Source organism: Sinohyriopsis cumingii, chromosome 15 (genome assembly GCF_028554795.1).
Source record: "Sinohyriopsis cumingii isolate HCF-2022 chromosome 15, ASM2855479v2, whole genome shotgun sequence".
Taxonomy (NCBI): Eukaryota; Metazoa; Mollusca; class Bivalvia; order Unionida; family Unionidae; genus Sinohyriopsis; species Sinohyriopsis cumingii.
The window spans coordinates 87,473,991-87,491,197 of NC_142975.1; the positions used below are offsets into that span (position 1 = coordinate 87,473,991).

The 17,207-nt window shown below is 33.2% G+C and overlaps 1 protein-coding gene across 1 annotated transcript in view; it reads right to left on the reverse strand.

Annotated features, from left to right (window-relative positions):
• The window catches only part of LOC149782250 (uncharacterized), a 300,926-nt gene that overhangs the window by 153,378 nt on the left and 130,341 nt on the right, over window positions 1–17,207 (reverse strand). Inside the window, exons 61-64 of the mRNA XM_089935100.1 lie at window positions 13,899–14,058; window positions 12,897–13,123; window positions 8,632–8,794; window positions 2,115–2,340 (exon numbers count right to left, since the gene is read on the reverse strand). Of these exons, the coding sequence (XP_089791226.1) occupies window positions 2,115–2,340; window positions 8,632–8,794; window positions 12,897–13,123; window positions 13,899–14,058 (776 nt within the window). The remainder of the gene's footprint in view (window positions 1–2,114; window positions 2,341–8,631; window positions 8,795–12,896; window positions 13,124–13,898; window positions 14,059–17,207) is intronic.

Consider the following 17,207-nt stretch of genomic DNA (forward strand, 5'->3'; position numbering starts at 1 on the left):
CTGGTTTAGATTTTTTCTACAAAGTTTAATTCTTGTATGTTATAGACAGATTTGTGCTATGACATTAAAGTTATATATAGTCCATGCCATAGCTTTGCCCACAGTTAATCTGATTTGTCATTCACTAAAAGTAATTTGGCATTTTTACACTACCAAAGAGCTCATCAAATAATAGAAATCTGAACCAGGCTTTCTGACAGCTCTAAAAGTAATTTGGCATTTTTACACTACCAAAGAGCTCATCAAATAATAGAAATCTGAACCATGCTTTCTGACAGCTCTAAAAGTAATTTGGCATTTTTACACTACCAAAGAGCTCATCAAATAATAGAAATCTGAACCAGGCTTTCTGACAGCTCTAAAAGTAATTTGGCATTTTTACACTACCAAAGAGCTCATCAAATAATAGAAATCTGAACCATGCTTTCTGACAGCTCTAAAAGTAATTTGGCATTTTTACACTACCAAAGAGCTCATCAAATAATAGAAATCTGAACCATGCTTTCTGACAGCTCTAAAAGTAATTTGGCATTTTTACACTACCAAAGAGCTCATCAAATAATAGAAATCTGAACCAGGCTTTCTGACAGCTCTAAAAGTAATTTGGCATTTTTACACTACCAAAGAGCTCATCAAATAATAGAAATCTGAACCAGGCTTTCTGACAGCTCTAAAAGAGTATAAGGCCACCCCTTCTGCAGCAGAACATAGGGTGACCTTTCTAGAGGGGTATCCCAAAGATGTGACCTTTCTAGAGGGGTATCCCAAAGATGTGACCTTTCTAGAGGGGTATCCCAAAGATATGACCTTTCTAGAGGGGTATCCCAAAGATGTGACCTTTCTAGAGGGGTATCCCAAAGATGTGAGTAATAACTACCTAACTATGAAAGGTCAATCTAATTTTTTAAATATTAAATATTTTCTTTTCAAACTCATTGGATTATTACCAGGTCATGGACTTAATATAAAAAGCTAATATCAATGTTATTATATATATATATATATATATATATATATATATATATATATATATATATATATATATATATGTGTGTGTGTGTGTGTGTGTGTGTGTGTGTGTGTGTGTGTGTGTGAATAATCATCAATGTGCAAAACGACCTTGTCAGTCAAATCTGGGCACAAAGATTGGCTTTAACTATCTCTGTAAATCCACTGTTTCAGCTGAAAGCATATTGACAATGTTATCTGAATCTTTCTGACATCAAAATTTTGCAGTATTGATCAAAGGATTCTACCTCTTTTCATTCAGACATGTTGCAATTCTTTTTGCAAGAACTTAATATTATTCCTTCATTACTAATTTGCAGTTATCATGCAAGATGCAGAGTGCTTACAAATTAAGTGAGCATGTCACATCATCAACATTTTTTTTTTCAGTTTGGTACACAGTTAAGTACATTTGATAATCCATGAGAGAGAAGCCACAAAGGCTAATATATCATTTTGCTTGACAAGAGGCTGAAAAAAGGGTTGTTGATGGATTCATAACAAATGAAGGATAATGCAAGTAGTACAATACATTAAGCTCTCTAGAATGTATGGAAAGGTGAGCTGAATATTAAAATTAAAACATTAAAAAAGTATAATGGTTCCCTCACTATAAAGTACCTCAGCTTTGAAACAGCACAGTATGGTTGTAGACCTTATTATATTAAATTAAATTCTGTTTTTCCATGTAATGTATCGGAGTTAAAAATAGGCCTGATCTGTTAAGTTCTGTTTTTCCATGTAATGTACCCTAGTAAAAAAAGGTCTGGCCCACAACATATTACACTTTTACCCCCTGCACACCCACCCACAATGCATCACAGTGAGGGAATACTAAAACAATATGGAGTACAAACTATGATAGTTAAGAATGGTATTTTCCCAGAGTTGTAGCAGGGAGACTGTTCTTTTTGACAGAACCATATTGAAAATGATACTGAAGGCTGTGTTAACATTTTTAAAAATATTCTTTTAAAAAGAAAACTGAACAAATTAATTCCACACAAGGAATTTATTTGCCTCTGAAATACCAGAGTTCTTCTGATACTTAGTACAGTGTCATGTTTTATCAATTGTTTACTAACATAAATGGCTAAAGAACTTACTTGACATCAAATGGGAACTTTGAGAATACAATTTCTGCAAAAGTTGGGAACCTAAGGTCCATAATCTGTCCCACCAGTCGCAGTTTTCCATAAAGCAGGAAACCAATTCCCAGCTCTCCCCACACAGTTAGGCCACCATAAGGGACAACTGTTGCCTCCAACTTGAATTCCAGAATCTTTGCAGCAATGCCAAAGTCCATTCCATAGTAACCACCAGCTCCGAATCCTGATATAAACATTTTGTAACAGTGATAAACATTGTCTCTTTTGCAAAATAAAGTACATACCATCTTTGCCTATAGGTTTTGGAGACATTTAATTTTACTTTGCAATGCAAGCTAAGTTTTCTGACAGTCATAATTGCTATTTTTTTTCTCCTGACTTTTGAACTTTCTTAATATAGATGTTTGACAGAGAAAAGTATTTGAACTCAATACAGCACCTGACATTTGAAAAATGAAACTGACGATACCCATTGCTTCAATAGTACAAGTTTTACAGGTCATGTAGGTATTTATTACTATTTCAATAATGGGTGTCATTTTGACAATTTGATTTCACATACCTTTAAACAGTGATTATTCACTTTATTTAAATCCTCATACATCCACATTTCTTTAGAAGTTCATTATTTACATGCTCCAAGAAGTACATTCAGTAAAAATCAATGTTAAGGAATGTCAACATTTTTGGATGAGGTCAACCTAAAGGTGCGATCCAATACAAACCAAAGTAAATGTCATGCACTGTAATGTCACATTAAAAACAGTGTATGTTGACAAAAAATTTCTCTATCTGTTATGACAGACCCAATGACCTCTTTTTGTTGACCCAGCTTACTACCTGACCAACACTGTCATAGTTCACAGCAATCAATAAATTTAGTCTGGAAGATTTTTGCATACATTTAAGGTGCAGAGCTACCAACAATCAGGATTGAACTAACTTTTTGGAAACTGTATAACTTTTATAAAAATAACAAACAATTTAATCTGAGTAAATGCAACAACAAGACCAGGTTGACATGCACTTTAGAAGAATATTAAGAGTTTTTTTAGATCATCAACCACAGTTTTACAGTGTTCATAGATATTGATTACATTGGATGTTAAAAGACAAAAGAGATTTTTTTAATTAGTTGCAATAAAAAGATCTGTTTTAATGACAATATACACTTAGCAACATTTCATTAAAATATCTTCAATGGTTGAAAAGCTACACTTACAACAGGCTAAACATCACAGAATTACATCTTCCCTTGCCTCAACCTAAAGGCAGAGAGTCTGAACTGGTATGTCACACATCATTTTGTCATGGTATATACTTGGTATGTCACACATCATTTTGTCATGGTATATACTTGGTATGTCACACATCATTTTGTCATGTTATATACTTGGTATGTCACACATCATTTTGTTATGGTATATACTTGGTATGTCACACATCATTTAGTCATGGTATATACTTGGTATGTCACACATCATTTAGTCATGGTATATACTTGGTATGTCATACACAATCTTGTCATGATATATACTCGGTATGTCACATCATCTTGTCATAATATATACTTGGTATGTCACACATCATTTTGTCATGGTATATACTTGGTATGTCATACACATTCTTGTCATGATATATACTTGGTATGTCACACATCCTCTGGTCATGATATATACTTGGTATGTCACACATCCTCTGGTCATGATATATAATTGGTATGTAAACATCATCTTGTCATGATATATACTTGGTATGTCACACATCATCTATTCATTATATATACTTGGTATGTCACATTATTTTGTCATGGCATATACTTGTTATGTCATACACAATCTTGTCATGATATATACTTGGTATGTCGCACATCATTATGTCATGGTATATACTTGGTATGTCACACATCATTTTGTCATGATATATACTTGGTATGTCACACATCATTTGTCATGGTATATACTTGGTATGTCCTACACATTCTTGTCATGATATACACTTGGAATGTCACACATCCTCTGGTTATGATATATACTTGGTATGCAAACATCATCTTGTCATGATATATACTTGGTATGTCATACATCATCTAGTCATGATATATACTTGGTATGTCACATCATCTTGTCATGATATATACTTGGTATGTCACACATCATTATGTCATGGTATATACTTGGTATGTCACACATCATTTTGTCATGATATATACTTGGTATGTCACACATCATCTAGTCTTGATATATACTTGGTATGTCACATCATTTTGTCATGATATATACTTGGTATGTCACACATCATTTTGTCATGGTATATACTTGGTATGTCACACATCATCTAGTCTTGATATATACTTGGTATGTCACATCATCTTGTCATGATATATACTTGGTATGTCACACATCATTTTGTCATGGTATATACTTGATATGTCACACATCATTTTGTCATGATATATACTTGGTATGTCACACATCATCTAGTCATGATATATACTTGGTATATCACATCATCTTGTCATGATATATACTTGGTATGTCACATCATCTTGTCATCATATATACTTGGTATGTCACACATCATTTTGTCATGGTATATACTTGGTATGTCCTACACATTCTTGTCATGATATATACTTGGAATGTCACACATCCTGTGGTTATGATATATACTTGGTATGTAAACATCATCTTGTCATGATATATACTTGGTATGTCACACATCATCTAGTCATGATATATACTTGGTATGTCACATCATCTTGTCATGATATATACTTGGTATGTCACACATCATTATGTGATGGTATATACTTGGTATGTCACACATCATTTTGTCATGATATATACTTGGTATGTCACATCATTTTGTCATGGTATATACTTGGTATGTCACACATCATCTAGTCATGATATATACTTGGTATGTCACATCATCTTGTCATGATATATACTTGGTATGTCACACGTCATTTTGTCATGGTATATACTTGGTATGTCACACATCATTTTGTCATGATATATACTTGGTGTGTCACATCATCTTGTCATGATATATACTTGGTATGTCACACATCATCTAGTCATGATATATACTTGGTATGTCACATCATCTTGTCATGATATATACTTGGTATGTCACACATCATTATGTCATGGTATATACTTGGTATGTCACACATCATTTTGTCATGATATATACTTGGTATGTCACACATCATTTTGTCATGGTATATACTTGGTATGTCACACATCATCTAGTCTTGATATATACTTGGTATGTCACATCATCTTGTCATGATATATACTTGGTATGTCACACATCATTTTGTCATGGTATATACTTGGTATGTCACACATCATTTTGTCATGATATATACTTGGTATGTCACACATCATCTAGTCATGATATATACTTGGTATATCACATCATCTTGTCATGATATATACTTGGTATGTCACATCATCTTGTCATCATATATACTTGGTATGTCACACATCATTTTGTCATGGTGTATACTTGGTATGTCCTACACATTCTTGTCATGATATATACTTGGAATGTCACACATCCTGTGGTTATGATATATACTTGGTATGTAAACATCATCTTGTCATGATATATACTTGGTATGTCACACATCATCCAGTCATGATATATACTTGGTATGTCACATCATCTTGTCATGATATATACTTGGTATGTCACACATCATTATGTGATGGTATATACTTGGTATGTCACACATCATTTTGTCATGATATATACTTGGTATGTCACATCATTTTGTCATGGTATATACTATTTATGTCACACATCATCTAGTCATGATATATACTTGGTATGTCACATCATCTTGTCATGATATATACTTGGTATGTCACACATCATTTTGTCATGGTATATACTTGGTATGTCACATCATTTTGTCATGGTATATACTATTTATGTCACACATCATCTAGTCATGATATATACTTGGTATGTCACATCATCTTGTCATGATATATACTTGGTATGTCACACATCATTTTGTCATGATATATACTTGGTATGTCATACATCATTATGTCATGGTATATACTTGGTATGTCACACATCATCTAGTCATGATATATACTTGGTATGTCACACATCATTTTGTCATGGTATATACTTGGTATGTCACACATCATTATGTCATGGTATATACTTGGTATGTCACACATCATTTTGTCATGGTATATACTTGGTATGTCACACATCATTTTGTCATGGTATATACTTCGTATGTCACACATCATCTAGTCATGATATATACTTGGTATGTCATACACAATCTTGTCATGATATATACTTGGAATGTCACACATCCTCTGGTCATGATATATACTTGGTATGTCACATCATCTTGTCATGATGTATACTTGGTATGTCACACATCATCTATAGTCTGACTATACATTCACGTTGGTTTGTACCCCCCTACCAATTTCAATAATGGAAACTTTTAATATGATAAAAAGTGCAAGGAACTTGTTCAATTCATTCACTGGTTTCTAATTTCTAACCTGAATGTGAGTAGAGTGTCCCTAACACCATGATATTTTGCGCGTTTCATGCTTAACAGAAGTTTTCAATATAATAGATGGACATGCCAGAGATCCATTTCCAGTTCCTGGATAAGTCCATTTCAAGCAAAGGGGTGTGTGCACGATTACAGATGTACATTCATACGTCATCTGCTTATGATATGGACAATGTTGAATCAAGCAAAGGAAAAGAATGACAACAACAAATTTACCTTTCACGTGGATTTAACAATCAGTTTAATTTCTATGTTCATGTGTGCAAAGGGATATAATTCCAAACTCTCAACATTATGGTAGTTTATGGAATTATCTGACAGTTACCAAATAGGATGAACTATGTCGTCATGTTATTTATGGAAATAAACTAGCCCATAGTGTATGCAATATGGTACCATGTTAGTATGGAAAGACAGTTAAGCATGAAAGGTACAGGGGATGCCAGTATTAGTGCCATTTTGGTCACAGTCAGGTTTGAAATTATAAATCAATGATTCATTTGACTTACTTCTGTGCACCTTTTATCACATTAAACGTTTTTGTTATTGAAATCGGTAGGGGGGTACAAACAAACGGGGATGTATAGTCAGACTATAGTCATAATGTATACTTGTTACATCATACATCATCTAGTCATGATATATACTTGTTACATCATACATCATCTAGTCATGATATATACTTGTTACATCATACATCATCTAGTCATGATATATACTTGTTACATCACACATCATCTAGTCATGATATATACTTGGTATGTCACATAATCTTGTCATGATATATACTTGGTATGTCACATAATCTTGTCATGATATATACTTGTTACATCATACATCATCTAGTCATGATATATACTTGGTATGTCACACATCATCTAGTCATGATATATACTTGGCATGTCACATAATCTAGTCATGATATATACTTGTTACATCATACATCATCTAGTCATGATATATACTTATTACATCATACATCATCTAGTCATGATATATACTTGGTATGTCACATAATCTTGTCATGATATATACTTGGTATGTCACATAATCTTGTCATGATATATACTTGGTATGTCACATAATCTTGTCATGATATATACTTGTTACATCATACATCATCTAGTCATGATATATACTTGTTACATCATACATCATCTAGTCATGATATGTACTTGTTACATCATACATCATCTAGTCATGATATATACTTGGTATGTCACACATCATCTAGTCATGATATATACTTGGTATGTCACATAATCTTGTCATGATATATACTTGGTATGTCACATAGTCTTGTCATAATATATACTTGTTACATCATACATCATCTAGTCATGATATATACTTGGTATGTCACACATCATCTAGTCATGATATATACTTGGTATGTCACATAATCTAGTCATGACATATACTTGTTACATACATCATCTAGTCATGATATATACTTATTACACCATACATCATCTAGTCATGATATATACTTGGTATGTCACATAATCTTGTCATGATATATACTTGGTATGTCACATAATCTTGTCATGATATATACTTGTTACATCATACATCATCTAGTCATGATATATACTTGGTATGTCACATAATCTTGTCATGATATATACTTGGTATGTCACATAATCTTGTCATGATATATACTTGTTACATCATACATCATCTAGTCATGATATATACTTGGTATGTCACACATCATCTAGTCATGATATATACTTGGTATGTCACATAATCTTGTCATAATATATACTTGGTATGTCACACATCATCTAGCCATAATATATATTTAGGAAAAGCTTTATCAAAATCTCTCCAACCACTACAAAGTCACGAGTCAGACAAGCAAATCTTAATGTAATGATGAATGTATGGATGGACAATAACATAACATTATATGCTAGACCATAGACAAGCATTTTAAATACTCACCAAATGTCATTGGAACAAGTCCACCCAAGAGGAAGAATTTACTGTAGGAAAATAGTTCAAACTCACTCCGTGGAAAGTCAAAATTTCCTCTCAATGTCAGATCAAATGACTTGAAAGCATTCTCAGCATTTGAACTGAACAGTTTCTCAATAAACTCTGAATACTGAAATTAGAAAATATAAAGCCATGGAGACAGAACTTTGCTTATGATACATTAAAATGTACTTTCAAAATTATGACCATGCAAGACATTTTTAACACATAGAAAATTATAAAGGTTGTACCAGTTCAATAATTGATTAAGCACATACAATGTGAATTTCTAAAGACCAGATGTTTAGATACCAGCAGATTTTGCTTTCACAGTTTGGACATAGATAACTGGATAAGATAATCTAATATGAGATACATACTGTATTTGGTGGCAGATCATGAGATACATACTGTATTTGGTGGCAGATCATGAGATACATACTGTATTTGGTGGCAGATAATGAGATACATACTATATTTGGAGGCAGATCAGCATGGTTCATATAAATTGGAAAGACATTAGCTGAGACTGTGTTTTGTCAAAGTTGGTCAAGAGAAGTCTTATGGATCGCTCTGCTGGCCTAAGTGATTTGAGCATCCACCTCGGATGTGGGAGGTTGTGGGTTCAAACCCCAGCAGAGTGATACCAAAGACTTACAAAAATGGTACAAATTCATGACTTCATGAACACTGATGAACTGTTCATGAATGTGCATGAACTGTCCTTGAAATGTTCATAATCAGTTAGTTCATCATTTGAGTTCATGAACAAATGTTCATGAAAGTTCCGCAACTTAGTTCATGAACACTTTATGAATTCTGATGCATCATACATGAAGTTCACAAACACACTAATGAACTTTTATGAACCATTTTAATAACTTAAATGTTTCTGAAATGTCATGAACTTGGTTCATGGACAATTCAAGTACTTTGATGCATCACTAAGATATTTACTGAAAATGTTTATGACATTTCTATACTGTTATATTCATGCAACATTCATGAAAATTCATTATACAAACTACCTCACAATATTTGTGAAATATAAATAAAGATAAATAAATCAAACAAATGATATGATAATGTATAAATGTTTATAGACATCTTTTATTTAGTACTTGTGTACTTAACCTGAGTAATTTTATGGATACATATCTTCTGGCCAACAAAATACTTGCAATAAAAGCTTGAAATTACTTTGTTCTAATATTTTCATCCTAAACTCTGTTGACTTGTAAAAATCACCAGTTGCCAATTTGCCATAAAAAAAAATTAAATATGTAAAAAAAGATTATCCTGATCGGATGGTGGTGAAAGAAGATGTGAAATGATTGGTTAATATACACATGTGATTTCAGCAGTTAAGCCTCCTTTTCCCCACAAACAAAAGAGCATGCACACAGTTCTGCAACAAGTACATACATCGAACAAAAAACATAGACTCCCATGGAATGGACAGATGAGAATATTTTCAATATCATTTCTTTTAAGTCAACAGAATTGCAAAGAAGACATTATGAAGAATATGAAGGAAATGATTTGGTGAAAGCAAAATTAGGAGGAAAAGCATACTCAGCCAGGATCATCAAAATTATGGTGAGTAATTTTGCCATTCATGATTACTCAGTGGAAGTTATATACATATTTTCTTAATTTTTATGTCATCATATCAGTTTTAACCAAACTAACAAATGATTTCTTCAGACCCAATTAAGAACTGCTCTTCGAATTTTTGAAAATCACTAAACACTAATGTGCTTCCTTATTCTAGATCATACCCCCACCCCCACCCTGTTTGATCTTGATACAAGACACAGTACTGCATTTACTGTAGGAATTTAGATGTTCAGTATCGTTTTCTGTTTTGTGACATCACTATTTCTATGATCTGATTTGGTAGATTTTAAAAAATGGTCAACTAGTTAATGTGTCAAATTGTACACAAGAATACAGATGCAAATAACAACATGATGAAACTGAAGTGATATGCAACATTTGGAGTTGGAGTAGAAGCATTAGCGGTGTTAAATTATCAAAAGAAAACAGCTTCAGTTAAAATAAAAGGGCAATGAAACCAGTGACAAAATTCTCCAAATAACATAAATTCTTAGTAAGTTGTGTATTAAGTGTAAGGGATTAAATAATTTTGAGCTGGATCATAACTGTTTCAGTAAATAAAGTAGGGTACAGTAATAATATGTTAAAAGCTGAAGACAAAGTTGATCAGAGGTTATCTATACTAATAATCTAATTTTACGTATCTTTCAGATCAGACAGCAGAAAAATAAACAGAGGAAGAAATTGGTAGGTTAAGGAATAAAATTTGAAAACCAGAGGTACCTATGGCCAAGATGCAAGAGACATTAAATTGTGACTGCTGCAACAACATGGAAGATCCGAACAGTAATCGGATAACACAACTCAAGTCACAGATGGAGACATTCTACAGTGATAATGGATGGAAATTAATTAAATTATTAGCCCTGAAGATCTTCACAAAGGATTTAGGGAGTTATCTATTAGGTCATTCTCAGGGATAAAGATGGGTAAAGTCAAGAGGAACCCCAAAGACAGCCCCTTGATGATGGAAGTTAAATATACTTGAACAGTTTGTTGAACACAAAATAGCCCCAGTATCTCTTGAAAAATTTTAAAAGAAAAATTAAAGAACATACAAAAGTGTTACAATGAGTAAAAACGAGAAAATCGCGTTTCAATTTACATGTTCTTTCAGTTGCATATTGGAAATATATCTGAAATTAAAGACTGTTATAAGATAATATGATGCATTTTATATTGTTTTAAGACCCCACTCCAATGTTATTTTATGATTCAGAAGGTAATACTACTACAGGTATTTGTGAGTTTGTCAGATAATCATTTTTTTTTATAGGAACTGTTCATGAACAGTCATGAATCATTCATGAGAAACTTTGTTCATCATAGTTCATGAATATGTTCATGCACTTGTTCATGAATGATGGTGACCCAGTTTGTGAACTGTTCATGAATTCAGTTCATGAACTGTTTCACAACAGCTTGTGAAGTGTAGGTTGATGAAAAAGTTCATGAATTCAAAATTTCATGAACTGACCATTTTCAGTTCATGCACATTTATGAATATTACATGAACCTTTTTATCAACTTTTATGAATGGTTCATGAACCCAGTTCATGAATAATTCTTGAACAGTTAATGCCAGTTTATGACTCTTCATGATCATTTCACCTCACTTGGTGATCAGCATTAAGAGGTTAGTGTTAGGACTGGTCAGCCTGTGGTGTCAGGATCATGTGACTGAGTGGGACACTATGCAAAATGTCTGTGGCATGATATCCCAGTGCTAGACATCACTATAAACAGGCATACTGAACACGTAACATTATGACTTAAAAATTGTTAAAAGCTACGTTAAAAATCCATATCACACACACAAACACACAGAGAAGTCTTATGAAGGTTTCTCCATTTTCAGTACAGTAGCTATATTTGACAATGGATTTGTTTCATTTGTACAAACCTGAAGGATCTTTATGACATGGTTCTTTCTCTAAAATTTGGATAGGTTCTATTGAAAAGTTTTTATGAATTCTTATGTTGTTTTAAATTTTTAGAAGTGGTGGCCATAATGATTCATGGATTGGCTCATTTATATAAACCTGAAAAGTCTCCATGCTACAGTTCTTTTTTTAAATATTGTCAAATTTTATTATGCAGACTTTAGGTAAGCATGTAAAAAGTTAAAAAACTGGCACATAAGCACGATCATGGCAATACAATATAGACAAGCAGATGCCCATTTGAAGGGGAGAGGAAGAAAGAGGAGTGGGTCTGATAAATGAAATCCAAAGCCTCTACAAAATGATTTAGATTACCGGTACTCATTTGTTTTGTGGAAATAGGTTGATCCAACAAGACTTGAATTCCAGGAATTTGGTTCCTAATGGTAGGCAATCTGCAGATGGTGGGTTTGGTAGGTCAGCATAGTGTTAGGAGAATTGGAGGAGGATGAACCAGGTTTCTTGCCCCCCTTCCTCTATTATACACAGGTGGCCTTTTAATGTAGGCCATTGTTAAAGTAGATTTGACTGTACATCTAGGAATGTGAAGCACGTAGAAGATTCCTTCAATAAGAGGATACCTGTCTATTTAAGATTAACTTTTGCTGTTCAATTGCTATTTTTACAAAGAGGTTTTACAGCATCAAAATGAGACAAGAAGTCACTTACCAGGGCTTTTCCCAAATCTCTCAAATCTTTAGCCAATTCAAGAAGCAGGAGGGGATCTACTGATTCCTTGTTTAATACTGCTTCCAGGTCCCCTATTGTCATGTTGGCTAGTTTGGCCCCTAAAAGTTTGAGGCCCTCTGTCGATAAGCCATTTCCAACAATAAAGATCTGTGTGGTTCGGCCCACTATATCATTAGCTTTGCCTAGCATCTGTATAATACCATCAGCTAAAAATGTAATAATAATAATAATAATAATAATAATAATAGTTATCAGGCAAGGAAGTCAGATTCTGTCATATTGAGGTCTTGTCCATAAAAATAAAACTTTATCATCTATATCTACCTTTCTTGTCTTTCCCAGCCCTTTAATGCGAACCTTCCCTTGATAAACAATACAAATGCTGAGTGTTTTCCAACATTCATGATATTTCAAAAAGATTTAACCCCAAAGTGGTGTACATTTGATGCATATGCAGCTTTACATACATAGAACAGTGACTGAAACTTTGTTGATCTAATACAAATAGAAGTTAGGGTCTTAACTGCATGTTGCAGATATAAATTAATAATGCAGCTGTAGAACAATAGACATAAATATGATTGCATGAATATATTTACAAAATGAAATATGCCCAAAGAAGATGGAAATAATGATTTCAATATTGTAGTCACAGCCTCATAAAAATTTACAATACAGTATAATCTCATTTAACTGACACAAATTGTTACCACTTATAATGTCACATAAAAGCAACTGTTGAATAAATTGATTTAAGTTAAAAAAGCCTTTTACAATATTCCAATTTGTGAAATAGAAAAATGGACACCTTGCAAACAACACTATAACTCATAAAGCTGTATCCATCAAACTGCTTGGAATTATGTTTGGAAATAATGGTCAATATTCCAGGAACAGACAAAATCAACTTCATGGTAAACTGTTACCTAAACATGTAAATATGAGAACAATATGTTAATGACATATTTACAACAGACTAACCTCCTTCCACATCCACTTGCACAACAGCTGTTGAGGACTTGGTGTTAGTCATAGTCATGGGATTGTTGGACCCGAGTGCCTTGACGTTCTGGTCATAACTCATCCGCTTCTCACCTGCAGGAATGTCCTGGCCTTCTAAATTCTTCATTTCTAAGGCAGCCTGTTTAAAAATATCAAAACTATCATACACAGTATTATCTTGTGCAACATAAATTGTAATTTAAACTGTGAAAGTTCTTGCAACTATCATGGCAGCCTATGAAAAATATCAATATTTTGGTCTCTTGAACTTGTCCCAGATGAGAGGCTACTCAACCAAGAATGATTCCAATAATACAATATTGGAGCTCCTATCCTTAGAACTGCAAATATTTTTTTATTGTATAAGATTTTGGTAATTTTTAACACATATGTTTATGTTTTTTCTAAACCCAACCCCCCAGACTTCACTCATGTAAATTTTACTGCAATATTTCTTATTTCCCTTTATAGCAGATTTGAAAAATATTACTGGTATAACAGATCACACACAGTACAAACTATAATAAGATATAATTTTTTATTTGATTTGCAGACAAGTTGCCTTTTATTGTAGCAGAAGTACAAAAGTATTATACTAGTAACTATATTGTTCATCCTGTGTACTTTGGAAGAAAGAAAAAAACATAAAACACTTTTTACAGAAATCATTGTTATGAGACATGGATCTGTAGCCAAACAAATGAATGTGTTTACTAATTTAAGACAATTCCAATTGTTATGAATGGATAAATTTTTTACAATCTGACTGGATTTAAAAGGTCATACTGATCAAAAATTTCTTTATACATCGGTAAATTTTGCAGACTACATTTGGTTCTCTGTAACTAGGCAATTTTATGTGAAGCTTTACTGATACAAATTTCTTATAAAATAAAAAGACCCACCCACGTACCTTTGTGACTTCTGATCAAACTGTGCAGCCTCCTGATTAAAATCACCCATTAGAAGTTAAGAAATGAAATTGCACAGTCATTCCTGCATTCCAACATGCAACATTTTTGCAAAGAAGTATATGGCAGGCTTTACAAGCCAATCTTCAGAAATTATTCATTTACTTCAACAATGCTTCACCAGCTGTTATTCAAGGGTCATATATTGATGAAGGGATGTCACTAAAAGTGGACATGATCTTGAAAGATCAAAATGTGAAGAAAGCAAGAATGGATGCTCTAACATGTGCCATATGCAAGCATAATGTCAGAAAAAAAGAATAACCTTGTTTACACAGCATCAACCATTTTTATATACATATTAAAATAATGATAATGACAAGCTCCTTATATGACTGGCATGACCTGCTCTGACACTCTACCCTATATTACCATATAAAGAATCAATAGCTCTTGGCTAGTGAAGATCGTACGATGTATTCAGTCACAGTTAAGAGGCCATTGTATAAAAGCTTTGATCTACCTAAAAGTCAATGTATTGTTAATAAAATCTGCTGATATGAATACAGAAAGGAAGTAAATTGGAATTGTAAGGATTAAATGAAGGGCATTATGTTAATTTTGTGAGCGATTAGGTAAAATTTACACACTTATACATACATGTACTTAACTAGCTGAAAAAGAACCTAACTTGAATCTACACAATGGTGGCAAGCTATTAATCCAATTATCCTTTCAACAGTATATGTATTTCATTTTTGTCAGGCTTTGTCACTTCGATAATTATTGCCTAATATTACTGCTGATAATTATTGAGAACTGACAAAAAAGCTAACACCTAAAAAGCACAGTATCGGCCATCAAATATCAGCATGACATCAGATAAAAATGGCATAACAGTCTTCTTGGCTTATCTCATACAGGTTACAAAATGTAATTTTAAAGAATTCCAACCAGTCACTAAAATGAAAAGCTCACTTCCTTTGCAAACACAGCATTACATGTAAAAATTGTAAATTAATTTGACAGATAGTTGTCAATGAAGGAATATACTTTTTGCGATGCAACCCTGATATCCATGAAATTTCATACCTGTTGAAAAATTGTGAATTTACAATATTGTATAAACTCCTCAAAGGGACAGATGCTCTAATGCCTGGAAATATAATAAATAGCATTTCTTCTGGGTTTTTTCTTTCCAGCTAAGGAGTAGAAACCATCTCAAATATCCTTGAGAAACTCCGAGACACTCGTGTTGGAAAATAATATTTTCTTATATGTTTGGATTAATATCACCAATGAAGGGCACAGTTCTATGCCAATGCTTTTTACCTTGAGCCTTATCATGCTGTCTTGTGTCTGAGTCAGGATATACTCAGTATCGCAGTCTCATGTCAGATAGTACCAAGATACACATAATATCATGCAGTCTCGTGTCAGATAGTGCCAAGATATACATGATATTATGCAGTCTCATGTCTGATAGTACCAAGATACACATAATATCATGCAGTCTTGTGTCAGATAGTACCAAGATACACATAATATCATGCAGTTTCATGTTAGATAGCACCAAGATACACATAATATCATGCAGTCTCATGTCAGATAGTGCCAAGATATCCATATCATGCAGTCTCATGTCAGATAGTGCCAAGATACACATAATATCATGCAGTCTTGTGTTAGATAGTGCCAAGATATCCATATCATGCAGTCTCATGTCAGATAGTGCCAAGATATCCATATCATGCAGTCTCATGTCAGATAGTGCCAAGATACACATAATATCATGCAGTCTTGTGTTAGATAGTGCCAAGATACACATAATATCATGCAGTCTCATGTTAGATAGTGCCAAGATATCCATATCATGCAGTCTCATGTCAGATAGTGCCAAGATATCCATATCATGCAGTCTCATGTCAGATAGTGCCAAGATACACATAATATCATGCAGTCTCATGTTAGATAGTGCCAAGATATCCATATCATGCAGTCTCATGTCAGATAGTGCCAAGATATCCATATCATGCAGTCTCATGTCAGATAGTGCCAAGATACACATAATATCATGCAGTCTCGTGTTAGATAGTACCAAGATATACATAATATCATGCAGTCTCATGTCAGATAGTGCCAAGATATCCATATCATGCAGTCTCATGTCTGATACTGTCAAGATACACATAATATCATGCAATCTCGTGTCAGATAGTGCCAAGATATACATATTATGCAGTCTCATGTCAGATAGTGCCAAGATACACATAATATCATGCAGTCTCATGTCAGATAGTGCCAAGATATACATATCATGCAGTCTCATGTCTGATACTGTCAAGATATGCTTCCAAGCTAAATTTGGTTATATTCA